This window comes from Fukomys damarensis, unplaced genomic scaffold, assembly GCF_012274545.1.
Source record: "Fukomys damarensis isolate Sample0158 unplaced genomic scaffold, DMR_v1.0_HiC HiC_scaffold_20, whole genome shotgun sequence".
Classification (NCBI taxonomy): domain Eukaryota; kingdom Metazoa; phylum Chordata; class Mammalia; order Rodentia; family Bathyergidae; genus Fukomys; species Fukomys damarensis.
This window is the reverse complement of record NW_022900932.1, coordinates 41,298,700-41,325,256: the sequence shown is the minus strand read 5'-3', so window position 1 is coordinate 41,325,256 and position 26,557 is coordinate 41,298,700. Positions and strand designations below refer to the sequence as shown.

At 36.5% G+C, this 26,557-nt stretch overlaps 1 protein-coding gene and 1 pseudogene across 1 annotated transcript in view; one reads left to right on the top strand and one right to left on the bottom strand.

Moving 5' to 3' along the window:
- Positions 1-26,557, bottom strand: part of Btaf1 (B-TFIID TATA-box binding protein associated factor 1) — a 100,951-nt gene that overhangs the window by 2,083 nt on the left and 72,311 nt on the right. The window contains exons 22-37 of the mRNA XM_010632100.1: positions 24,686-24,839; positions 24,086-24,195; positions 22,326-22,527; positions 21,231-21,379; positions 18,722-18,874; positions 18,376-18,497; positions 18,005-18,172; positions 14,825-14,902; positions 14,544-14,673; positions 12,784-12,925; positions 12,408-12,538; positions 9,895-10,020; positions 8,861-9,013; positions 3,189-3,400; positions 1,407-1,566; positions 873-1,043 (exon numbers count right to left, since the gene is read on the bottom strand). Coding sequence (XP_010630402.1) covers positions 873-1,043; positions 1,407-1,566; positions 3,189-3,400; positions 8,861-9,013; positions 9,895-10,020; positions 12,408-12,538; positions 12,784-12,925; positions 14,544-14,673; positions 14,825-14,902; positions 18,005-18,172; positions 18,376-18,497; positions 18,722-18,874; positions 21,231-21,379; positions 22,326-22,527; positions 24,086-24,195; positions 24,686-24,839 — 2,361 coding nt within the window. The remainder of the gene's footprint in view (positions 1-872; positions 1,044-1,406; positions 1,567-3,188; positions 3,401-8,860; positions 9,014-9,894; positions 10,021-12,407; positions 12,539-12,783; positions 12,926-14,543; positions 14,674-14,824; positions 14,903-18,004; positions 18,173-18,375; positions 18,498-18,721; positions 18,875-21,230; positions 21,380-22,325; positions 22,528-24,085; positions 24,196-24,685; positions 24,840-26,557) is intronic.
- LOC104867688 lies at positions 3,752-8,332 on the top strand (annotated as a pseudogene).

The following is a 26,557-nucleotide window of genomic DNA, read 5'->3' as shown; positions in this document are numbered from 1 at the left end:
AGTAGAGTGAAATGGAACTCACTATGTAGCCCACGCTGGTCTTAAACTCACAGCGAACCTCCTGCCTCACGAGTGCTGGGATTACAGGTGTGCGCCAGCACGCCTGGCTTTAAATTTCACTTTAAAATGCTTTTTCTTGCCCTAATTTGTACTGAGTATGAAGCTGATTTTCTGAACCTACAAAGCACTTTACATCCAATCCTAGAGTGAAATGGAACTCACTATGTAGCCCACGCTGGTCTTAAACTCACAGCGAACCTCCTGCCTCACGAGTGCTGGGATTACAGGTGTGCGCCAGCACGCCTGGCTTTAAATTTCACTTTAAAATGCTTTTTCTTGCCCTAATTTGTACTGAGTATGAAGCTGATTTTCTGAACCTACAAAGCACTTTACATCCAATCCTATTAAGTCTTACATTATCTAATCCTTCCAACTTACGATCCTTTTGATTATAGACTATTAGATCCAATAACGGCTACTGTTGAGAATGTACTCTAGGTAGCCTTTCCAAGTACTTATATATTTTATGGTATCCTCACAACTAAGCAGTTAAATAGGTGTAGATACTCAGAAGTTAATCTGCTTAAGATCACTAACAGGAAGCAAGGCCAGAAACTCTGACCCAAGGAGCTTACTGATTCCAGTGATAAGCTGCCCTTTAGCAGGAAAGGACTAAGAAACCCAAGGGCAAGACAATGCAGGCAGCAATCAAACATCTGCTAATATAAGGAGGAGTTTTATCTGGGAACCAAAAATTCCTTCAGTTTTCTAATGAAGACTAAAGTGAATGCCTTTTGCTATTCCCTTTAATATGTTTATATAGTAGTCCCAGGAAGCCTACGAACTCACTAAAGATAAATTAAGTTTGTTACCTTATCAAGAGTAAACAGATCAAGAAGTTGATCAGTCCCCATACTCTGCAAACTTGAATTCTCTTGGCTAATAACAGTATTCGCTATGTTCATCTTGAATTTCTGCAAACCCATTATTTTCTCTTCCAATGTTCCTCTGGTTATCAGTCGGTAAACGTTAACAACACGTTTCTGAATGAAAAAGTTAAACAAATATAGCATAAACTGATATACTATGACGCTTACCTAGTTGGGGGCTTACATTTTTGTACCAAGTACTTTCTGTTAACCTAATTAGGACTGGGTTTTTATTTTGCCTTGGGAGCTCAAAATGTTTGCAAAAACCACAGAATGTTAGGAAAGAACAGTGACCCAGGTTTTCTCAGTCTGGGCACTCCATTTAATGTAGGAAGAAGTGATACCACACAAGAGCTAAGGGACTTGTCCAAGGTCACAACACTTAACATCAAAGCAAAAATTTGAAACAAGTCTGTCTTCTTAGGGGGAAGTATTTTCCCTAATGCACGTTAAAAACCGGAGAGAGGTGACCTTTACCTGCCCAATGCGATGGGCCCGGTCCATGGCTTGTAGATCTCGCATGGGATTCCAGTCATGCTCCACGAAGACAACTGTGTCAGCGCCTGTCAAATTAAGCCCCAGGCCACCAACATGAGTTGTAAGTAAGAGAACATCTATGGATGGATCATTGTTAAACCTGGAAGTATAGATATCAAAAAATCAAATTAGTACATTTCTTACTGAGGCTTCTATAAAAGACTGTGTTATAAAAATTGAAGAGCGTGAATGAAAATACTGCTTTAAAACCCATGAAATGGATATTTTTGTGACCACAAGATGAAAATATCCTTTTAAAATACATAACAGCTTTAGTATAATGCACTCTAAAGCTTACCAGAAATTTAATAATGACTAAGTTGCAAAAATATAAACACCAATTATAATGAAAACCAACTCAAATATAAACCTTGATAGTATGGAGACAGAAGGGTGTGGAACAGGTAGTGTCATTCAAGGAAGGTAGATGAGTATGTTTGGAGTTGTTCTAATTTACAAGTCCTAGAAAATAGTGATAAAGGCCATCTATCTTCTAGGAAGAAGGATATTATTTACTAATATTAAAAACAGTACTGAACAAGCTACCATTTATCATATCCTATGAGAGTGCACTGTTACTTGTTACAACAGCCCTATTAAGGATATTGCTACCATTCCTCTTTTATAGACTGGGAACATGGCTTAAACAGTACAATCAGAAGTCAAGTCTGGACCTTCTACCTCCAAAGTCCCTCTCTGGGTCTCTAACTGTATTGCGCTTAACAGTCTCTCAGTAATGCCTGTTTAAAATGTCCGCTTTTGGGCCAGGGATTTAGCTCAGTGGTGCTGTGCCTGCCTCGTAGGCAAAAAGGTCCTGAGTTTGGTACCTGATACCAAAAGATAATAAAACACGCCCACTTTTAAAGTCAGCAGGGTTGGGACAGGAGCTAGGCATCTGTATTTTTAGAACAACAACCCTTGATGTTTTTCAAGCAGAAGCTGCAGACCATCCTAATTTTGCTTCCTAGACGGGCCAGCTTCCAACTTGTTCTCAGGAGGAAAACAGACAGGAGGAGATTTTAGCTATAAGTTTGCTTCTGCCTACGATAGCTCCTTAAGAAGATGAAAGTAGCTGTCTTAAATTTCTTTCATGATTTTTAGAATGCTTTCCTAATATAGTCACACTTTTTCCTCACTAAAAAAATTCAATCACGTATTTCTTTAGTTTTGTATTAAACTGTGTTGTTTGTTCTGCAGTCTTTTATAATGAGCTATATCCCCATTCATTTTCATTTTTTGAAATAAGGTCTAATTTGCCCTTCTGCCTTGGCGTTCCAAGTTAAGTGGGATTACAGGTGTGAGCCACAACACCTGGCTTTTTAAAAAAGGGTGTTGATTTGGGCTGAATTACTGTATTCAGTAAGAACATATGTGAAGTTATTTAGATAGGAGAGGTTCTGTTTTTTTCTGGTACCAGGGACAGAACTTAGGACCTTGTGCTTGTGAGGCAGGAGCATTGCCACTGAGATAAAATCCCAGCCCTGCAGATATTTAGCCAATGGAAATATTTAGCAAGGCAGACTCTATATAAATGCAGCTATTTATTTATTTTTTGTTCTTTTGAGACAGGGTCGTGCTGTGTAGAAGCTGGCCTCAAACTTGCCACAATTCTCCTGCCTTTGCCTCCCAAGTGCTGGGATTATAGGTGTGTGCCACTATGCCTGGCTGTAATGCATTTGTTATAGCTTGATTTATAATAATAAAATTTTTGGAGCCACTTACCGGGAAACAATGGAATGCCTCTGACCTGGAGGTATGCTGCCATCTAATCTCAAATAAGTGACAGAAGGCAGATGAGGTTTGAGCAAATCATGTTCTACTATATCAAGCATGCTTTTAAGCTGACAGAAAATCAATATCCTGTGCTGGGCCACAACGGACTCTGTGCCACTCTCTGAAGTGCTGCCATTTCCCAAACCACAGTCCAACAGCAACTTGGGGGGAAAAAAAAAATCATTACACAAGTGTTCAATAAAGGTAGACAATCAGTCTCACTGTGACAAGTATTTCTATGGCAAAAAGAGGTTAAATTTACCTGTAACTTGGAAAAGAGATTAGTACTTTGGGCCGCAATCTGTCACCCTGCAGCATCTTGAGCTAGTTTGGGGGCTTCTCAGACTTAAAGTTTCTGGGTCATCTAACAGGCCTTTTTCTCTTTTCCTTAGTTCTTTTAGGGTCTCTAGGGCCTCACTAAATGTTTACCAAAAGTAACAATGACAAAAAAGATGCCATAGGCAAATGCTTTATAAAAATTATGAAAGAAAAAAGTATGACAAAAACATAATATGGGGCTGCGGATCTACATCAGTGGTGCCGCTGCCTGCCTCGCAAGCACAAAGTGCTAAGTTCTATCCCCTCCCCGTACACTGCCCCCACAAAACTAATATGGTAGAATTCAAAGTATCAGACTAGATCTCTGGTGTTCCTGGAAAGGGAGCTTGCTTCTACAGCTGCAGACCAAGATCGTTAATAGCAAATATCCCTACAGCTATTTTATATTTCTTGCAAGTTAAATAGTTTATTGTGACTTATACTTCCTAACTACAATAACTGAGTGAATAAAATCGATGAGAATTGTATTTAGTTCTGGGAAATTAGTACATCCAATAGTAGTCCTCTTCATCGCTAGAAACTTTGACACTGACTTCTGCACAAAACCAACATGTAAGATCTTAATGCAAGATGCTGTCTCCTTTTATAGTAAGAGGTATAAAAAAAAAATCAAAAGTTTGAAAACTTTAACAAAACCAAATGCTCAGATGAGAAAGATAACCTAAAGGCCATCCAGGAAAACTCCAAATGTAATGTGTTGTACAGAAAAGTATAAACCTAACAAGCTGGTCACTATTTTCCTTAGAAAACGGCTTGTAAGGTTGGGTCTTGGCTGAAGTTTGGAAGCTTGGATTTCAGGAATCTTACTAATAGTCCCTAACTGATAAGAATGTTTACTGGGCCTAAAGTTCTATACCAACAATGTGATTTAGGCCAAACTTGCCTCCTGGGAGTCAAGAATGTTGATATGTCACCAGCCCCCAATAAAAACCTTTCACTCTGGGTCTGTAATGAGCCTCTGCTAAATGACACTTCACACACACTGTCCATTATATGCTGGGGTAAGAACAGTATTCTCACTTTCCTGCCAAATAACCCTACAAGTTTGAATTTTTATTACACAAAACAGGCGTATTGAATATTGGGGCACACTCCTCTGAATAGAATAGTCTAATAAATGTAATTATCCCTACTGCTTGCCCCCAAATGTGCAGTTGTATTACTATCCAAGCTAAGTGTCTTATTTTCAAGTCCCATCTAGGGATCCTCAGGAGAGAATGAGACTGTGTACTTCCCAGAACAAAGAATGTGGTATCAGTGGGATAGTCTACACAGATCTTTTAAAATAGGAGTCAGAGAGTGAGAATTTATCATCATGTCTGTCTCATGCTAATTCTATCATCTCAGTCTCTTGGCAGCAGTACCACAAGACTTAAAGATGATCAGACACAACAAGAATACGCATCTATGACTTTCTTTTCTAAGCCCATACTTAACAGATAACCTTCCTAATAGAATCTTTTTTCCATAAAGCTATCCTACCGGATGTATAGACAATTCATTTGATATGAGCATTCCTGTCTGGCAACATAAATATTTTAATTTTCCTAATACTCTCCTATAACCTGAGTCTGCCCAGGGTGACTGAAAAACTCCGGGTATTGTGATAGAAACTACCTTAGTGCCTTGGAAAGTCAGTTATTATTAGACTGTAGAAAATGGTTGCCAACACCTCCAAGACCCTGACACGCATGTCTGAGAGTCCAGCTGCTTCCCTAGTAGCATTTCAACTTTTTCTCACTCTAATTTCAATATAGGCTAAATTGTCCTGAGATTGACTGATTGATTTTGGTACCAGGGATCAATCTCAGGACCTTACACTTGCAAGACAAGCAGTGGAACCACTGAGCTAAATTCCCGGCCCCTGTCCTGAGTTTTAAAATCCTTATATAAAACGGTTTCTAGAGCTTTTGTAATTGCAACCTACCACTCTGTAAGTGTAGAGCCCCAAACTATAAATGAAACTCAAATTCTGGTCAGTTTGGTATAAAATAGTGACAGCGCGATGCCCTCATTTGGGCCATTTACATTGTTATGAATCCCACCCAAGATCCTATAAGTTTAATTTACTGGTAACTAACTCAAATGTTAGGCTTTTAGTGCACTACCTGTCAAAACGAAATTCAATGTCTTTACCCCATAGGAAAGTTTATTGTATCTCCCAAAAAAAATCTATATTTATGCATGCAGATTTTTTTAAAAATTGACTGCTCATCTTCACTAAATTTCACTTAGACTTTTAGTTCATCATTCAAGCGTGCTGAAATTTTTAGTTCTGACTCTGGCAGAATTTCTCTTGGAATGACTATTTCCTAAGAAGGTTTCTAGTGACAGATTTTTTAAAGTAAGATTTTCCCCCTAAATATACATATTTAGATTTTATTTAAAAAGCAATCTCTCTTCTGAGACAGAACTTTCACTTTGAACAATTTAAAAAAAAAGGAAAAACAGAAAAATCCTCAATGAATATGGAATAACCTGGGATTGTTAGAATTCCTAAGCTAAAACAATTATTACAGAAGTCTAGATTTTACAGTAAAATGGAATTGAACCCAGGGCTACTCTACCATCAAGCTGCCTCACACTCTCTTCAGTACTGAGATTCCAGATGTATGCCACCATGCTCAGCTGAAGAACACTTTTCCGGGGGCGGGTACTGGGGATTGAACTTGGGACCTTGCACTTGCAAGGAAGGCACGTTGCCACTGAGCAAATCCCTGACCCAAGAACAACATTTTTAAGACTAATTATAATTAGTATTAGTGCTTACACTTTGTTGCTCAAAATTGGTTCATTTAATCCAACCGTTTAATTTTATTTATTTATTTTTGTGGTTGTTTTTGAGACAAGGTTCAGGCTGGCCTTGACTCACTGTGTTACTCAGGCTGGCCTCAAATTTGTGGCAATCATCTTGCCTCAGCCTTCCAAGCGCTGGGATTACAGATGGGCACCACCATACCCAACATAATCTAACCTTTTAAACCATAGAGGCCAGGCGTGGTGTCGCACACCTGTAATCCCAACACTTGGGAGGCTGAGGAGGGAAGATCGGCATGAGTTTGAGGCCAGCCTGGGCTACATAGTGAGTTCAGAGCCAACCTGAACTACACAGAGACTCTGCTTCAAAAAAACAAAACAAACAAACAAAACAAAACAAAACAAAACAAAAAATCCCAAGGAGGACATTATGGAGAAAGTGAAAAGGTAACTTTTAAAAAGGGAGAAAATATTTGAAAATCATATATGGCAAAGATTACATCCAGAATGCAAAGAACTCAGACTCAACAAAAAGCCCATCAAAAACAAAGAAAAACAAAAAACAAAAAAGCAGGCAAAGGACTTGTACACGCATTTCTCCAAAGATGATGCACACTGAAAAATGCTCAACATCATTAGTCATTAGAGAATGGCAAATCAAATCCATAATGAGATAGGACCTAGTAGAATGGCTAGAATAAAAGAAAAAACGGACCAACAAAACAGGTGTTAGTGAGGACTGGACAAACTGGAACCCTCATACACTGCTGGTGGCAATGTAAAATGGTGTAACTACTGTGGGAAATAGTTTGGTAGTTCTAAAAAATGTTAAACACAGAATTACCAACTTGTACTCCCAGCACTGGGGAGGCTAAGGCAGGAGGATTGCTTTGAGTTTGAGACCAGCCTGGGCTATAGTGAGCTCCAGGTCAGTCTCAACTACATAGTGAGACCCTGTCTCAAACGCCCCCCCACAAAAAAAAAACACCCAAAGAATTACCAACTGATCCAATAATTCTTCAAGGTCTGTATCCCAAGGTCAATTCCCAGGTCTATATCCAAAAGAAATGAAGGATTCAAATAGATACTTGTAAGCAAATGTTCACTGCAGAATTACTCATAATAGCCAAAAAGTGGAAACAATCCTCAAATCAGTCCACGAATTAACTATAAAAGTACAAAAAATGTGGCAAATCCATATAATGGATAATTATTCAGGCACTGGAAAGAATGAGTATGTATCACTGATATATGCTACAACATGAATAAATTCTGAAAACACTATATTAGGTGAAACAAGCTAGTCATAAAAGGACAGACAGAGACTTACACCTGCCTACTAGCTGGCCTGTGCATGGACGGCTAGCAACAGGCCTAGGGAAACTGGAACAGGTCCATAGGGCCTACTGTCATGGCAAGAAGTGGAAGGAGAAACGACAGAGACAGGCCTAGAAAAACAACCAGAAGCTGGGTGTGGTGGTGTATGCTTATAATCCCAGCATTCTGGGAGGCTGGGGCAGGAGAATCACAAGTTGAAGGCCAGCCTGGACTACTTAAGATCCTGTCTCAAAATTTAAGAATTTTAAAAGGATTGGGAATGTAACTCAGTACCAACAACAACAACAAAAAAATCCCAAACAAACCAAAAGAAAAACCCAGAAAAAAATATCTCATCATAGCCAGCATCCACCAGGAAAACAAAAAAATCAAGCAGCCCATGCAGAACAGAGAGGAAGACCACCCCTCGGGAGGAGATGAAGGTTACCAGCCTGCAGAAAACAAGGCAGGGGACAGGCTCACTGACAACTTGCACCTAATTTTTGACAAGCCATACCCAGTAAGCAGACCAGAGATAAGATATGGAGATGATACAGAAATGTTGATGGAGAGGAGAGAAAAGAGAAGAAAACTGAGGGAGCTGCAGTTGAGAGACTATTCTTATGGAGAAACTCTCTAAACACAATGCCCATCATAATGAATTTGGCTTTAGGCCTTGACTTTTGCTATTTTCCATAATATTGATACTGTGATTCCTAATATTTTCTGTTTCACTGCATTTTCCCAACATGCCTTTACTGATTTGTTTACTGTGAACCTGAGGTTATTCCCAGGTGTCAGAAGGATCTGGGTTGCTGGCTTCTAACTAGAGACTGCCTCTGCATCCAACTAAATTTCTTTCAACAAAAGTTTTATAACACATCTGCACAGAAAAATGTGAAATTAATAAAGCAATTAAAAAGCAAAGAAAACAAAAATGTTAATTATTGTATGATTCCACTTACTTGAAATATTGAAAACAGGTAAAATTCATAGATAGAAAGTAGATTAAAGATTCTGGGGAAAGGGAAATAGGACCGAACTCAGGACTTTGTGCTTATGAGGCAGGTGGCAGAACCACTGAACTAAATCCCCGTCCCTGGCATACAACTTTTAAAAAATGTATTTAAAAATCAACAAGCTCAATGTTAAAGTAAGTGGTAAATATCAGTAATCTTAGGAAAAAGCATTTTAAAAAACATACATACTTGTTTCAAAGCTGAGAGTTTGGGGGCATGCTGAATATCATGAAGAGAAGAATTCTGAACTGCCAGTTTTTCAATAATGCTCTTGAACTCTGGATGTTGAGGTGTTAAGACTAGTGCTGGGTGGTTGCAGAGTTTGCGTAAGTACTGTAATGCCTTTAAGAGGGGAGAAAAGTATATATAAGTCCATTTCATATACCACAAATATCTGTATTTCTACCTTTTCCTAGCTATTTCATCTATTTAAAATTCCCAGTTCTTCTCTGGGAAACTTGTTCCTTCAAGAACCAGTTCAAATGTCTCATCTGTGATTCTTACGTAGTTTACATGTATTTTTGAGGCTTTTTGTTTCTTTTTAGTCAGGGTCTTAATTTGTAGTTTAGGCTGCTGTTGAATCCACCATGTAGTCCAGTGCTGGGATTATAGGTGTGCACCACCATACCTGGTTTATGAGGCCATTTATAACTTGAAAAAACTGTTTATGTCTGTTTATGTCATCCATTAGACAGTGAGTTTCTCAATAGTGAAAAGAGTATCTTGTTCATCAGCTCCTTTAACATGCTTTCCCAAAGGAACTGATAATGCAGACACGATGCTTCTAGAACCAGGCATCATCTCAAAAAAATTCCTCAAACTTCAGTGTGTACAAGTTTCTTCAGGACCTTATAAACTTGCAAATGGCTCCCTAGTCTAACTACACAGTAGTGTATTCTAATTTAATAGGGTGGGGAGAGAGAAGGGTGAACTTAGGCTATTATTTCAAGTCATTATGTTTGAGAAACACACTCCATATGGTTTCTTCTCTGATTCAACCATATCCCCTTTCTTTTGCCTCTTAGCTTATGATTTTGTACATGTGATATTAAAGTACTTTCTAATTACTAATATTAAGTTAATATTAAATAGGTACTTCAACCTATTTTCATGTACATACAGTATTGAAAAAATTGAATAAACCCATATTTCAGGAATGCATATTAAAAATTGCCCCAATAAAGAATATTCCTTAACACTTAAAACATATACCAAAACTGTACCTGGAATACATGACCTGTAGCTTTAAGCTTTGGTTTTTCAGTTTCTTCAGAAAGTGCAACTGAAGAAACTGTTTCTTCAACATCACACTTGGCACGTGACTTAGCAAAATCTTCATAGAGCTGAACCTGTATAATCATCCCATGAAAATGATTACATTTTGTCATTGTTCAGAATATAGCTAGTAAAGGCCAAAATATTAATTCTCTACTCACAAATTGGTAAATTCCTTTAAAATCCATTTAGGAAAAAATGTTAAAATTCCTTTAAAATTACGTTCACATTAAGTATGGCTACTGAAGTATTAAAAAGTTTTAGACTCCATTTTCCCACTGGTCAGGAAAACAAGTACAAATAAAAGGAAGCAACTATATGAGTAAATGAGAAAAATCTTCCTTAAATGAAAGTAAGATTATTCAAAGAGAACAAAATTCGAAAGAATGTTACTGTTAAACGAAAAAGAGAACCCATATACTTAGGTTCTGGATGCCTGCACTGCACATGCTAAAATAGTACAAAAGAGAATAAAATTTAGAGTATTAAAAAACATAAATCATGGTATAACCCTGTGGATACTAAGCAAAGCTAAAATATCACATCCCTCTGGAGTACCCTTCCTTAAAATAACTTTTTTATGCCAATATTTCAGCAACACCATTACAATGCCACAGATGTTTTTCTTAGAGCATATTTCCTTTATTGTTTCTGTTGTAAAGTCTTCAACTCATTATCCCTGAAATATTCAAGAAATATTCATTCAAGTTATGCAAATGAAGAAATGAGGGACCAGAGAAGTGATGTATAGAAGCACAGAACCCTAAGCTTCCAGAATGGTGTCCTCTGCTAACTAAACCCAAGATGACTAGATTAGTACTGGCTAACAGGTTAACTACACAACGGACGGGGGAAAAAGCTAAGTTTCTGGATATGCCTACATATTGTCTTTTATTTATTTGACTGTAGTAGTATTATTTGTAGTATTATTCATTTGACTGTAGTAAATCAGCTCCAATATTGAAACAGACTGATACTAATCTAAAGCATAAACATTCAAACAGAAAATTCTGACTTAGAGGCTACATCAAAGACAAGAAACAGTTTCTATTTATTTCAGAAAAGTATTGGGAAAGGCTCGCAACAAAGTGCTCCGATAATAGTCTCTATGTACAACATCAGAACTAGCAGAAGGCAAAATTTCAAACTCTTATAGAAAATGTTTAATACCTTAAGGAGGATGAGGTCCCAGTGTCCCGAGGTTTGAAACTCAGCCTATTTACTTTAGCTCTATGACCATATGCAAGTTACTTATTTGCTTTACTTTCCTTACTTGCACAAATGGGTATTAACAACAATACCGTTGTGAAGATGACTTAACATTCATAATAGATTCTTTTTTTTTTTTTGGTACTGGGGATCGACCTCAGGACCTTTCGCTTGCGAGCCAGGCATGGTGCCACTGAGCCAAATCCCTGGCCCTCATAGGATCAGATTTCTGACCCTAATAAACACTGGTGTAAGCTCCTCAATCCCCTTCCTTATCCATGTTTTGCTTTCTGTAGTTTTAGTTGCCCATGGTCCTAAAGTATCAGATAAATTAGATAAATAAACTATTCATATATTTTAAATCATGTGCCATTTTGAGTAGTACATTGAAATTTCATCTTTCCTGCCAGAGATTTGAATTATTATTTTGTTAAGTATATCTATGCTATATATGCTTCTTGTCCATTAGTCTTTTACTCCTGTCTCCCTGATCAGATCAACTACCATGGTATCACAGTGCCATATTCAAGGAACTCTTCTTATATTCAATAATGGCCCCAAAGTGTAAAGATTAATAATGCTGGCAATTTGGATATGCCAAAGAGAAGTCATAGAGTGCTTTATAAAAGTGAAAAGGTGAAAGATCTTGACTTTAAAAAATAATCCTATGCTGAGGCTGCTAAATTCTATCGTAAGACTCAGGAATGGTTCGGCAGTGCAAGACTCTGGAACATTAACAAAGTCAAAAAAAAGTAAATAATATAGAATTAAAAAAATAAAATCTATGGTAAGAATAAAACCTAGTATGTATAGGGTTAGTGCTCATTATGGTTTTAGGCATCCACTAGAGGTCTTAGAATATATCCTCCATGGATTAAAGAGAGGACTACTACATTTCCTCCTCAATATAATCTTATGACTTTTTCTATTAACCAGATAAACTTTCTGCCTCCTCCCTCACAAGCACAAGGTCCCTGGTACAAAAAGAAAAGAAAAGAAAGCAACCATGATACTGGATTTTGTCTTGATGCTATACATCTAAATTCATATCCACATTTCTAAACAGATTCATTTAGGCCTTATTATACCTGCTTGAAACAAAATATTCTTCAAGGCTAAGGAAGTAAAGGATAGATTAGACTGATAATACCAAAGATCACCAAAGTGGTAACACCTCTATTCAATGCCTTTGTGGCTTATAGAAACATTCTGTTAATATACCACTAATAACAACAATCACAAGATTCCTAACCTGGAGAGGACTAAGAGTACAATAATAGTCTTGAATAATTTTAGGTGGGAGATCCTGAAGAACATCTTCTTTCATTCTTCTCAAAAGAAATGGCAGGACTTGACGGTGCAGTGCATCCATTGCAAGAACACCTGGTAATAAGAAAAAATAGCTCAAAAAAAGCTACGATTAATTTTTGTTTTGTTGACACAGGTTCTTGCTGTGTAGTTCAGACTGGCCTTGAACTCACTATGTAGCTCAGGATGGCCTTGAACTGTAGTTATTCTCCTACCTCAGCCTCTTTCAGTGCTTGGGATTACAGGCATGAGCTACTACCCCCAATGAGAAAAGATTAAATTATATTTGCTAACACAGGATTTACAGTGATATGTCATACCTGCTTCTTGTTCTCGACTGGAACTTCGAGCATCCCTACTTGCTAATATAGGTTTACTATATCGAGCAGCAAATTGGCGTTCAGTACCCAAAAATCCTGGCATGAGGAAATCAAATAAAGACCACAGCTCCAAAACGTTGTTCTGAATATAAAAATGAGGAACACAAGTTATCTTTTGTACTGGGATTATTTCCATATACTTAAAAATTGGAACATTAATGAAAGCCCATTACGATGTAATAGATCAGAGATTATTGCCGTGTTCTTAAGTGTAAGTCTGTTTTAATGTGTAAAATTCACATCAATATCCTAGGAGAAAATATTCTATTGGAGGGAAATCCGCTAGTCTCCATCATAGTAAGAGTTGGTCCATAGCGTTTATACCCTACTGTTAGCATCTGTAAAGTAGACTAAATAGAAGGGCAGAAAGATAAACAGGTTTCTGATTCTTTTAATTTATCCTCTATCTCAAACTAACAGCAAGATTAAGGAAATTTGTCCAACGATCGTCAGGTCTTCAACAAAGAAAATCTGTGACAATTTGATTACACTGGTACATTGGTTCACAGACTTGATTCTTTCCATAATTCTAATTGCAGAATTCGTTCCATGATTCTGGTTGCAACCACATCACAAACATACATGTACTACTGTATATACTTCCAGAATTGAGAAAAGAATTAAATTTGTGAATGGAGGTACCACTCTATATGTCCAGTCATGTTTAAACTTTTATTAAATATTCATGATACATAAATGAATATATTCATTGTGGTACATCCAGTATTTATGGGTCATGAGACAAAGGCATAGATTCTTTTCAATTTTGGTGAAGTTTCGTAGGGGGAAAAAAAGGCTATCAGCACTTTTCCATTTTGGATACTTTCCCAAGAGATGTGGTTCATAACATGCCCTCCCAAATCCCAAAAGCCTCCACCTTCTTGCTCACTATGCTGGGTGGCCCCACATGGATACCCTTGTAATCCCACTTAGGTTCTACAGTGTAAGAACTCACCTTACAACTTCAGAACTGAACTGTTCAGGTGAAAAAGGAGGAAAGAGGGCCTTTAACCAGACAAAACCAAAAAACTTCAATTGATGTTTGAACTACATAAAAATAATAACCTATTTAAAATTACTGTGATGCCTCCCAATGACTTTAAATTGAAGCAAAATAAATCTTGGTAATTCAAGTCTAAAGGTTATTTTTTCCCTTCATAAATGGACTTTTCAAAAGTTGTGATAAATTTAGAAAGGTTTGTAATTAAGTTTATCTCTTATGGTTACTAAAATGAGTGGTGTTTGCTTAATAAGCAAATTTTAAGAGTGGTAAGAAGCTCAGAAGTCAGGCAACAGACTTTCAAAGTATGTGAAGAGATCTATACACTCATCCAACTACTTCCTTTTCTAAGATAAACTTCTAAAATTGTTTTCCTTCGATTTTTCCTGACTCAGGCATTCACACTTCTATTCTTATGATTCATCTCTAAATTCGTTCTAGCTTTTCAGTGCTAAATCAGATTGCAGTGCAATACTACAAAAGGAAAATGCCAGTGTGGAGTAGATTTCTATTTACATAGCCTAAAATCATGTTTTTAAACATGGCCTTTTAAACTTGATTCACTTAAATACAGCCATAAAAGTAATGTAATTATAACAAATCTTTTATTTAATGAATTGCCAGATGCCAAATCTATATTCTCCACTTGGAAAAAAAAAACAAAACTTTTTAAATAGGAAAAGGAAGGATAAATAATTACCTGGATTGGTGTTCCAGAAAGAATAATTCTGTAATTGGCAGTCAGTTGTTTTACTGCTTTTGACAATTTTGTTTTTCCATTTTTGATGACATGGCCTTCATCGAGAATACAGTAGTTAAATTTAATATTCCTAAGGGAGAATAAACAGAAAAGCTTAGCATCTTTTACTATGTCAGGAACTCTATGAAGAATCTTGGAAGCAGTAACATTATGTGCCAAAATGCAGAGCAAATATCTTCAAATTTGATACAAAGTTTTTGTAAAGAAAAAAATTTTCTTACCTAAAAAAATCTATATCATTCCTCACAACATCATAGGAAGCCACTATCAGATTATGCCTTTTTACTTGATGCTGTAACCTTTATTAAAAATAAAGTAAAATTAGAAAACAGGAATTCTGCAAAACACAAAAAAAAATTTTTTTTTTTTTTTTTTTTTTTTGAGACAGGGTCTCACTACATAGTCGAGTGAGGCTGTGTAGCCCAGGTTGGTCTCGAACTCACAGCGATCCTCCTGCCTCAGCCTCCCGAGCACTGGGATTACAGGCGTGCGCCACCATGCCCAGCTTCTACAAACTTTTTAATATAATTTTACACTTATCTTAGCCAAAAGGCCAAGAAGCAAATTTTTAATACAATTTTAATGGTGAAACTACAGCTATTATAGTATAACATGCATTAATCTACCTAATGAACTCTTCTAGGCCTATACACATAAGCAGGATGGATACATGAAAGGACACTCTTCTTAAAATGTGACTCTGTTACCCTACTCAGTCTGATTAGAAAAGAAATGAGCACCTGACTTAAAATGTGGTTATTTTATGGGTTTTTTTTGTTTTGTTTTTTGGTACCGGGGATTGAATTTGGGTCCTTGTGCTTGCAAGGCAGGCGGTGGAGCCACTGAGCTACATCCCCAGCCCAAAATGTGGTTATTTTAACCTTATTTGCTAACATCTCTGCCTGAGGATACTAGTCCTTTACAATATTGTCTTGGAGCAGGTAAGGACTGTTATGTCACATGCCCCCATAATCACCAAAGAGATGAAACATTAAAACCAATATTGCTATTCACTTTTTTCTGAGACCAGGTCTCACTATGTAGTTCAGGCCAGCCTCAAACTTGCAGAGATCCTTCTGCTTTAGCCTCCCAAGGGCTAGGATTATAGGCCTGTGTGCCACCACACCTAGCCTGGTCACAATATTTTATCATCTGACCACACAGGCTGGTTTAGGAGGCATAACTCAAAACTAGGAAGTTCTATTTATTATATTTGCCAACCTAGGAGACCGTGCACCTCTGACTGCCCATGGTCAACGCAACTACAGACTACAGTCCAAGAGAGATCAATGTTAACAAATTATGTGTGGGGAGGAAGAGCAAATCAGTGTACTTTGATGTACTTATAGCAAGAATCCATCTCTGAAATTCTCAAGCTAATGTAATGAATTTTGGTTTAGCTAATTTAGAGTTGAATTCTGATCTCTTGTAAATGAATGAATTCTAACTATGAGAAATTACACTAAACTGCTCAGTCCAAGTTTTTGAGCTGCCTGTGTTATTCTACAAACTTTTTAATATAATTTTACACTTATCTTAGCCAAAAGGCCAAGAAGCAAATTTTTAATACAATTTTAATGGTGAAACTACAGCTATTATAGTATAACATGCATTAATCTACCTAATGAACTCTTCTAGGCCTATACACATAAGCAGGATGGATACATGAAAGGACACTCTTCTTAAAATGTGACTCTGTTACCCTACTCAGTCTGATTAGAAAAGAAATGAGCACCTGACTTAAAATGTGGTTATTTTATGGGTTTTTTTTGTTTTGTTTTTTGGTACCGGGGATTGAATTTGGGTCCTTGTGCTTGCAAGGCAGGCGGTGGAGCCACTGAGCTACATCCCCAGCCCAAAATGTGGTTATTTTAACCTTATTTGCTAACATCTCTGCCTGAGGATACTAGTCCTTTACAATATTGTCTTGGAGCAGGTAAGGACTGTTATGTCACATGCCCCCATAATCACCAAAGAGATGAAACATTAAAACCAATATTGCTATTCACTTTTTTCTGAGACCAGGTCTCACTATGTAGTTCAGGCCAGCCTCAAACTTGCAGAGATCCTTCTGCTTTAGCCTCCCAAGGGCTAGGATTATAGGCCTGTGTGCCACCACACCTAGCCTGGTCACAATATTTTATCATCTGACCACACAGGCTGGTTTAGGAGGCATAACTCAAAACTAGGAAGTTCTATTTATTATATTTGCCAACCTAGGAGACCGTGCACCTCTGACTGCCCATGGTCAACGCAACTACAGACTACAGTCCAAGAGAGATCAATGTTAACAAATTATGTGTGGGGAGGAAGAGCAAATCAGTGTACTTTGATGTACTTATAGCAAGAATCCATCTCTGAAATTCTCAAGCTAATGTAATGAATTTTGGTTTAGCTAATTTAGAGTTGAATTCTGATCTCTTGTAAATGAATGAATTCTAACTATGAGAAATTACACTAAACTGCTCAGTCCAAGTTTTTGAGCTGCCTGTGTTCAAATCATTGAACAAAGGCCACGTGTCTTAATCTCCTTATCTCCAAACTGGATCAACAGTAGACCTGATGACTGTGAGACTATACAATTTTACATAAATGTAAAGTGCTTAAAATAGTGCCTCAGCAGTTAAGTGCTCACTTGAGTATAAAACTAAGTATGTCAATAAAATTATTTAATAATATTAGCTAATAATACAGAAGGTTAGAAACCTATGACTAGCCAAGCTTTAAAAGATCAATAAAGCTTAGGAACATAAGAGATATCTCATTTAAGTAGCAAGGGGATAAAGCTACAAGAACTTTAGTATTGCCATGGCCATGGGCAGTAGCCAGAGCAGCCACAGTGAATAAAATAGCATCTGTAGCAGAGGGAAGAACAAGGCAAAAGAGAACTCTTAGGAGAAGTGGATAAAGAATGAAACGTAACAGCAACAAACAGGGAGATGCTGTTGTGATCACAAGGCTCCCCACAGCAGCAGAATGGGCTTGGTTTTTTATAGTTTCTAACCTCTAATACTTAGGAAGCTCAACTGACTGTACAATGACTAAAATCATTACATTTTTCCCCATGTGGTACTACAGATAGAACCCAAGGCCTTCTGCAGTGGTGGCAACCCTATGGCATGCATGCTGCTGCAGGCTATTTGTGCCATTGAAGGCTCTAAAGGTTCACCATCACTGGCCTAGTGCATGCTACTCAAGCACTGTACCACTGACCTTCATCTCTGGCACCAAAGTCCCTGAATTTTGTGATAAACTTCATTGATGATCCCTTCCCAAACAACCCTCAAACTCCTTAAATAAGATGAAAACCAAAAAAGCTAACTCAAATTCATTTTTAATAAACTTTATTTTTCCAAACCACTTAAAAGTTTAAATATTTGTTATTGTTGTACAGCCCTTACCTTATTCTTTCAGTGGGAGGTCCAGTATAATGCAATGGATTAAGATATTCTCTGGAGCAAAATTTACCTACTTCATCTACCCAATGACCTGTTAATGTTGGTGGACAAACTACCAAGGAAGGAAGTGGCATACATTCTGCCAATTTCGATCTTGCATATTCCTGGGCCCTTTACAAAAGCAAAACATCAATTAACAAGCTTGGTTAGAATTTTTCAGAATGTGGAAATCTTATTTAATAATAAGGGGGTGTTTTTGTTGTTGTTTTCCTTTTTTTGGCACCGGGGATCGAACTCAGGACCTTGTGCTTCTGAGGCAGACAGTGAAACCACTGAGCTAAATCCCTGGCCCTAATAATAAAGTTTTAAATTACCTGTGACAATGATCTCCTGCTAGAATGCAGATGGACTGTAAAGTTTTTCCTAAACCCATATCGTCACACAGTATTCCGTGAAGTTTATATTTATTGAGAAATGCTAACCAGTTCACACCATCCTGTAAGGAAGGTTGGAGAGAGAAACAATATAAATGTGATCAGATCATTAAAAATGTATTTCTTGTAAAAAACATGTTTGTACAAGCCAAAAATCTTTACATAAATGAAAGACGAAGTGGGTACAAGACATAAAACAGAGGACATAGTCAATTTTAAAAACTCTTCACGGTCCACTCAAAAAGAACAGTGATTATTTTATTTACAAAATAAGTACAAAACTTACCTGTTGATATTTTCTTAGTTCAGCATTGATTGGTACTGGAATTTTATAATTTTCTAACTTTTTTCCATCTAGTAATTGCTCTAAAAAGTGTCGCTCTTTAGCTTTCAATTGGATCAATTCTTCTGACATGTTTGGAGGGTCTGGAATGCCTGCCTAAAATGATTTTTTAAAATGTATTAAAAGTATTCACAATTTTTTCACCCTCAGATGTTATCAAATAATTTCAAGTCTTAAAAACATAAATACACAGAAAAAAGTAATTTAAAAATAGTTTATTTAAAAAGACTTAAATGAGTTTAAACACTTCGATGAATACTAAAAGTGACTGGATTGGGCTAGGAAAACACATCTGCGGTATTTTTAAAAGCACAGGACCAAGTCAGGAGTGGCGGCACACGCCTATAATCTCAGCATAAGTCCAGCAATCCCACCTCTAGATAGATAGCCAAAAGAAATGGAATCAGGTTGAAGAAAAATTTTCACTCTCATATTAACTACAGCATTATTCCTAAGAGTTGAGATTTGGAATCAACCTAAGTGTCCATCAATGAGAAAGAAATTAAGGCACAGAATGGAATTCTATTCAGTCTTAAAAAAACAATGAAATTCTTTTATTTGTTACAACATGGAAGAACCTGGAAGACATTATGTTAAGCACAACAAGCAAGGGACAGAAAGACAAATATGGCATGATCTCATTTACATGTGAAATCTATCAAATAAACAGAAGCAAGGGCTGGGGATTTGGCTCAGTGGTTCCGCTGCCTGCCTCAAACAAACAGAAGCAGAGAGTACAATGGTGGCTGTCAGTGGCTTACTGGGAGGCAAAGTGCAAGAAAAAAATAGGGAGATATTGGTTAAAGAGTACAAAGTTTCATTTAGGATGAATACTCCATAGATCTACTACTGTACAACATTCTGACTACAGTTAATACAGTATATACTCAGAAATTTTAGAAATGACACCAAGATTTTGAAATAATGGTGTCGTTTTTTTTGGGGGGGGTACCGGGGATCAAACTCAGGATTTTCCACTTGCCATCTAGTTTTGCTTGGTCACACTGGTTACATTAATATTTTTTGTTTGAAATAAAATATGTATGAAGGGAAATATATAACAATTGAATAGTTTAATAAAGCATGTTGGCAATCATTCCCCAAGAGGAAATCACTTCACTATTATGGTAATTTGTTTATTTTCTTATACATTCATCATCTAAATATGCATCCCATTTCTTCTGTTCTTCAACTACATAAAAATGGAATCTTATGTTAAAAGTTATCAATATTACTGTATGTGTCTGTGGTTTGTTTGCTGAAATATGATAGTTCACAGTTGAAATATGGTGGTTTCCAATTTTAGACTACTCTAAATAATACTACAATAAATAGTCTTGAAAATGTGTTGAGTATCTCTACATGTAGAAAGGTTTCCTCAGTCACTGGGATGTGTGTCAATTTGATCTGATATAGTCATATTTTAAAATTTAAACTATCCAGGGCCGGGGATTTAGCTCAGCGGTTCGGTGGCCTGCCTTGCAAGCGCAAGGACCTGAGTTAAATCCCTGGCACCAAAAAAAATTTAAAAAAAAATTAAGCTATCTAATCTATACACATGCTCTGGTGGTAGGAATATAAAATAGTACATTTATTTGGTTTTTAGTTTAGAAGTTTACTTAATAGTTACACTATGTAATTTGGCAATTTCATTCAGATATTTACTTAAAAGAAGTAAACATCCACACAAAGACTTATACAATAAATGTTGGGGCACAGGCCTATAATCCCATCACTTGGGAAGCTGAGACAGGAGGATCACTGCATGTTTGAGTCCAACTTGGGCTGAATAGTGAGTTCAAGGCCAGCCTGAACTACATAGCAAGATCCCGTCTAAAAAGATTTGTAAGTATACCATGTTCATGCATTACTCATAACAGCCCAAAAGTGGCAACAACCCAAATATCAACTCATAAACAGAAAACATATAGCATATAGCTATACAGTGGAATGCTATTCCACAATAAAAAGTATGGATACATCCTGTAGCATGGACAACACACATATCTATTTCCTGAATTACATCAATCCCATGAAAACATTATGAATACCCTCGTGGCAGGATATAGGTTCACCTCGTGCTTCAAGACACTTCTATTTCCTGCACCAGTTTCATACATTATTTCTGCCACATAAATGTACTCCAAAATGTTTCAACATGAGCATTCCAGTCTTGCTACACACTCCCGCAGAAACTTCATTTGTTTTTTATGGTTTTAATTACAATCTCAAACTTACCTTTCATTTATACTTTGGCACATAGGAACAGTTTTATTTCTAGAATAGTATCAATGAGTAATCACTGGTTTGTTTTAAATTAAAACTATGTGTTTTTTAAAAAGTACCTATTAAAGTATTTAAAATCTTAATGCATGTAACATTAACATTTTCAAAATAATGCTTTTTAAAAAGCTGACATGTTCTTTAAATAAATCAAATATCTTAAACTTACCTCAAGTGGCATGAGTCTAATTAGTGTTGCAAAGCACTGTGTAGCCATGAATCTTACACTGTCCGTCTGGTCACTCATTCTTCCTAACACAGGAATAACTAAAAGGACAATGTAGGGAACAATACCAACATCCAGTTGTTCCATTACACCTGAATACATGATTAAGGAAATTTCTAGATGGTTTTGAAACCGTTTTCACAAATTAACATACCAAGACTGAAACTTCTAAAATGGTACCTCATTTTCTCCTCTCTATTCAGAATGAAGAGAATGACTCAAGAACTATGATGCAATTATAACAGCATTTGCATATTGTTGCTCTTCTGAAAACATTATGTAACTTTCTCATGATTAAAAATATAAACTGTGTCTATTATTTTAAATCGGGCTGGAGGAAGTTTTATTAATAAGATTTTTTAAATAGAGAAATTCCCGTTCAGTTTCTGGAAGGCCAATGCCAGCCAGAATAAAGTGAGTCACACAGTAAATAAGTTTAGGAGCCCAACCCATCAAACATTAAAGCCACAAGGAACTTGACAATCACCAACTGGATATAGTGGACCTAATAAATGCAGTCCTCCTATAATCCTAAGCATTTTAAAATGAATTTTCTACTGAATTGATCATTTTTTTTTTGTTCTGAGAAATGTCTTTCAGGAACTTCAGGGTGAAGAATAGCTGCCATTTCCTTAACAGGCTTCACTCTATTTTTCTAGTTACATAATACAGTATATTTTGACCGTTTTACACTCAAGAAATGAACAAAGTTTGGAAACAGTCTACTGTATATAACATAGGCACTACCTAATACCTGAATAATATTAATGTTAATTATAAGCTAAATAAACAGATCAGTTACTAGTTTAAAGTACATAAAACTATTTTGCCTCTTAAAAAGCTATCTTAAAATTAATAATTCTTTAAACTTTCAATACGAAAAAGTTTAAACAAAATATATCTGTAACAAAATGTAAAATATTTCAAAATAAAATTTGAAAAGCAACTCAAAGCAAGTTATGTGCTATTTTAATAACTCAGTTATATTTCAGCCATCCTTAAGGAAAATTTCTAGTTTGTCAAAATAAAAAAGGATACAGGCAAGTGCTTCAATTGCTCCCTCTTGTTTGACACTGTCATCAATTGCTCCAAGCCAGGGAAGTACCTTCTCCAAAAAAATATTCATTGTTTCCATGGTAGCTATTTTGCTCATGACGCCTACACAACGAGCAGCCATGTGCCTCACGGCAGTGCTGGGATACTGAAGGCACATGTACAGATGAGGCAAATGCTGTACCAACTAAAAACAAAAAAGTTAAAGGCAATTAGGGAATTTACTATTTGAAATGGAACTGTAAAGTTCCTACTCAGAGATGGTCCTAATATGCCATGTAACTCTAAAACCAAAAATAGCTCCAAAATAATTCAAAACATCCTTAAGAGAAAATCTAAAGTCATACTAATGTATTATATAACTCTTCCAGAAACAAAAGTAAAGAAAGTTACAGAACTTTTCTTTTGCTCAATATCCTCTCTGAGGCCTGCAAGAACACTCAGGTCTTTTCAAAATCAACAGACATCAAAAGCCACTTTTTCAAAATTTTCCCAAATTTTGGGACTAGGAAAATGGCACCAAAGATCACCAGCCTCCTCTAGATTTGGAAACATTGTTTTAGGTTTAGGTACATTCACTAGGTTTAGCGTTCCTGATTTAGCTTTAGGTATACACTTCGATGAGTATTTTCCACTTTCTGGCTTACCAGAAAATGTTGATTCTAACAGCATAAAAGTATCCCATTATTAAATATCTGTTGAGTGGAACACCAAAAGTAATGATGGGAGCCAAGAACCTGCTCAATAGAGTTGCCTTACATTTCAGCTGAAAAGTAATTTGCTACATTATGGAGGTAAGTGAACACAGACAGATTAATGGTAGATAAAAAACAAAAACTCAGCAAGACAAAAACAAAACAAAAACCTTGAACTCCTAAATTTAAGCAATCATTCTGCCTTAAGCTTCCGAAGAAGCTGGGATTACTGGCATAGACCACTGTGCTCAGCTTATCAGCAAAATTTTAAATAAAAATACATATTTCTTTACAGTACTCACAAAAAAGCTTCACTCTTTACTCTCTAGGTTCACTTTTATCAATCTCTCTGTATGATAGCTAGCAATAAAGAATTAGAACTAGAGCCCTTTAGAATAATATAGATTGCAGAGAGCTTCCTAATATAGACATATGGAAGGAGTAACACTCTCTTTTATGAACAAACAAGACAATTCTCTACTCTATTACCCCCCCAATCTGTACTAATTCTTTGGTAAGTATAATACTTTAAAATAAAAAGTCACAAACCAGTGTTCTGTCTTTACTACTAATCATTTTCATGTTTGGAAGGTAATTTCCTTCTCTACCTTTATTCTTATGTTAGAAACAGTTTTATTTACCTGTGCTCTTCCTTTCTTAGAGCTACACCATTAGGATAGTCTGAACAGGGCTACAGATTTCCTTTCTATTTACACCTGGCTCCGGTACCATTCAGAGCCCTTTCCACAATGCCCCACATTCAGTCAGCAGACTGAATGTTTCTATCATTCATACACCCAGCTCACAAAGCCCACAAGAGTTGTGCTGTCAGTAAAGAAGGAAGATAGTTATTCAAAATAAAAATGTAATTACTGGATAACATCTAGTTGCACTTTTCAAGTCTCAAGATTTGGGGGGTGTACTGGGGATTGAACTTGGAACCTTGTGCTTCTGAGGCAGGTGGCAGAACCACTGAGCTAAATCACTGGCCCTTCAAGATTCTTTTTCATTAGACCATTTGTTTATTTGAAGAAATTCTACATTAGTTACCAAGGGATGAAGTTCAGAATCCATTGAGGCTGCTGCTATTTCAAAAACTTGCAGAGAATTCACCAATTCTTGAGCAGGACCATCTCCCCTTTCCAGGAGGGATTTTCCATCTATTCAAATACATTAAGTCTGTATCACTTAGCAAATAGTTTTTAAAAATTTATAGACTCCCCCACCCATTTAGCACTTTCCCAGATAGTTTAGGAAAATCAATATTGTATGTTTAATGCCATGATTTTAATTTAAATGCTGGGGTAGTAAAAGAACCAAAGTTTAAAAATAGTAATCCATTTCAAATATCCTTTTTTGTGGTACCGGCGCTCAAATTCAGGACCTTATTATGCCTGTGAGGCAGGGGCAGTGCTACTGAGCTAAATCCCTGCCCCGCAAATATCTTTTTAAATATAGAAAAAAGCAAAAAGTATACAAAACATTATAAAAGTAAATTAAAAAAATAAATATTTTTACAAACTTTCCATCCTGAAACTTACCAGCTGGTCTAGGATGAGTAAGGATAGGCATTTTTATTTTATAAGGCAATACTTAAATAATACACACTGAAATTTGTTAAAAAGCAAACTCAGAAAAACATGTGCATACCAAAATTGTTTAGGTCTATTATATTCCTCAGTGGGCCAACCATAGCATCCCAGAGATGTGGCAGCTTCACTGCCATTTCAGCTCCAAAATGTTTCACTATAGTGGTCAGAGCAAATTCAGCTCCTCTCCGTTGTACCAGGTAAGGCTTCTGGGCCTGAAATTAAATGTTAGTTGAACACAAACTTTCAGAAAGTATGATGCATTTAAAATTTTATCAAGATACTTTATAATTGATAATGTTTTCACTAAACAGTAAACCAATTATTACACATATTTATGACAACTATAACATTTTTCAACAGTTAAATTTAGAGCTTAGAATTCCAAAAGAGATTCTTATGTCCATTTGGGGGCTGAGGGCAGGAATCAAAAAATACATATGGTTCCAAAAGATAGTCCTAGATGGTGTGTTTCTGACCCTTGCTCTAAAGAACATATCAGAGATGAAATGATACATCCTTGTTGATGTTCACTTAAGACATAATAAGAGCATATTTAAGCTATCCCTAAGATTGACAGTAAGTAGTTCACAAAACTGCAATGTCAATCAGAAACATGTGTGCATACATATACACTTTTTAAATTAAAGTGGAAGAAGAGCTATGCAAACCACAGGGGTATAAATATTTTAAAAATATAGGATGAAAATCAACAACCTCTCTATTTATAGTAATAAACTAGATGAGAAAGAAATCAGGAAAACAATCCCATCCACAATATCTTCAAAGAGCAACAAAATGCCTAGGAATCAACCAAACCATGGAGGTGAAAGACCTCTACAGTGAAAATTATTGAACTCTGAGGAAAGAAATTGAAGACACTAGAAGAAGGATTAGCAGGATATTTTTAAGACATTAAAGACATTAAAAGCAATCTACAGATTCAATACAATTCCCATCTAAGTTCTAATGACATTCTTCATACAATTAGAAAAGCAATCCTGAAATTCATGTAGAACTGGGCATGGAGGTGCACACCTATAACTCCAGCCCTAGGAAAGCCAACAGAGGAATACCACCGTGTGTTCAAGGCCAGACTGAACTACACAGGGAGACCCCGTCTCAAAAAAATCAAACCAGGCCAGGGATTTAGCTCAGCGGTTTGATGGCCTGCTTTGCAAGCACAAGGACCGGAGTTTAATCCCCAGTGCCAAAAATAAATAAATAAAATAAAATAAATCAAACCAAGCCAAATCAAATCAAACAAAATAAATAAAATCAAAATTTTAAAATACATGGAAACACAAAAGACTCAGAACAGACAAAACCAGGCATCATAACATCTGATTCAAAATTACACTGCATGGCCACAGTAACAATAACAGCATGGTTTTGTCATAAAAATAGACATGGAGTAACAGGGGACACAGCAACAACCACAACTACAGAAGTTTGATACTCTTCAAAGGAGCCAAAAACACTCGGAGAAGGCCAGAGATTTAGCTCAGTGGTTCCGCCACCTGCCTCACAAGCACAAAGGTCCTGAGTTCAATCCCCGGTACAAAAAAAAAGAAAGAAAATAAAAATCCACTTTGGAGAAAAGCTTGCAGGAAAACTAATATCAATATGTGGAAGACTGAAACTAAATCTCTCTTACCTTGAACACCAATCAATTCAAAATGTATCAAAGACCAAGGGGGCCGGGGATTTAAAAGCTCAGTGGCACCATGCCTGCCTTGTAAGTGCAAGGTTCTGAGTTCGATCCCCAGTACCAAAAAACAAACAAACACCAAAACCAAGGTATAAGACTTGACACTGCCAGTAGGAAAAACACTTGAAGCCATATAGGCACAGGCAAAGACTTCCTGAAAAGAATTCCAAAAGCTCAGGAAATAACAGCAAGAATCAAACTAAAAATGTTTCTCAAAAAAAA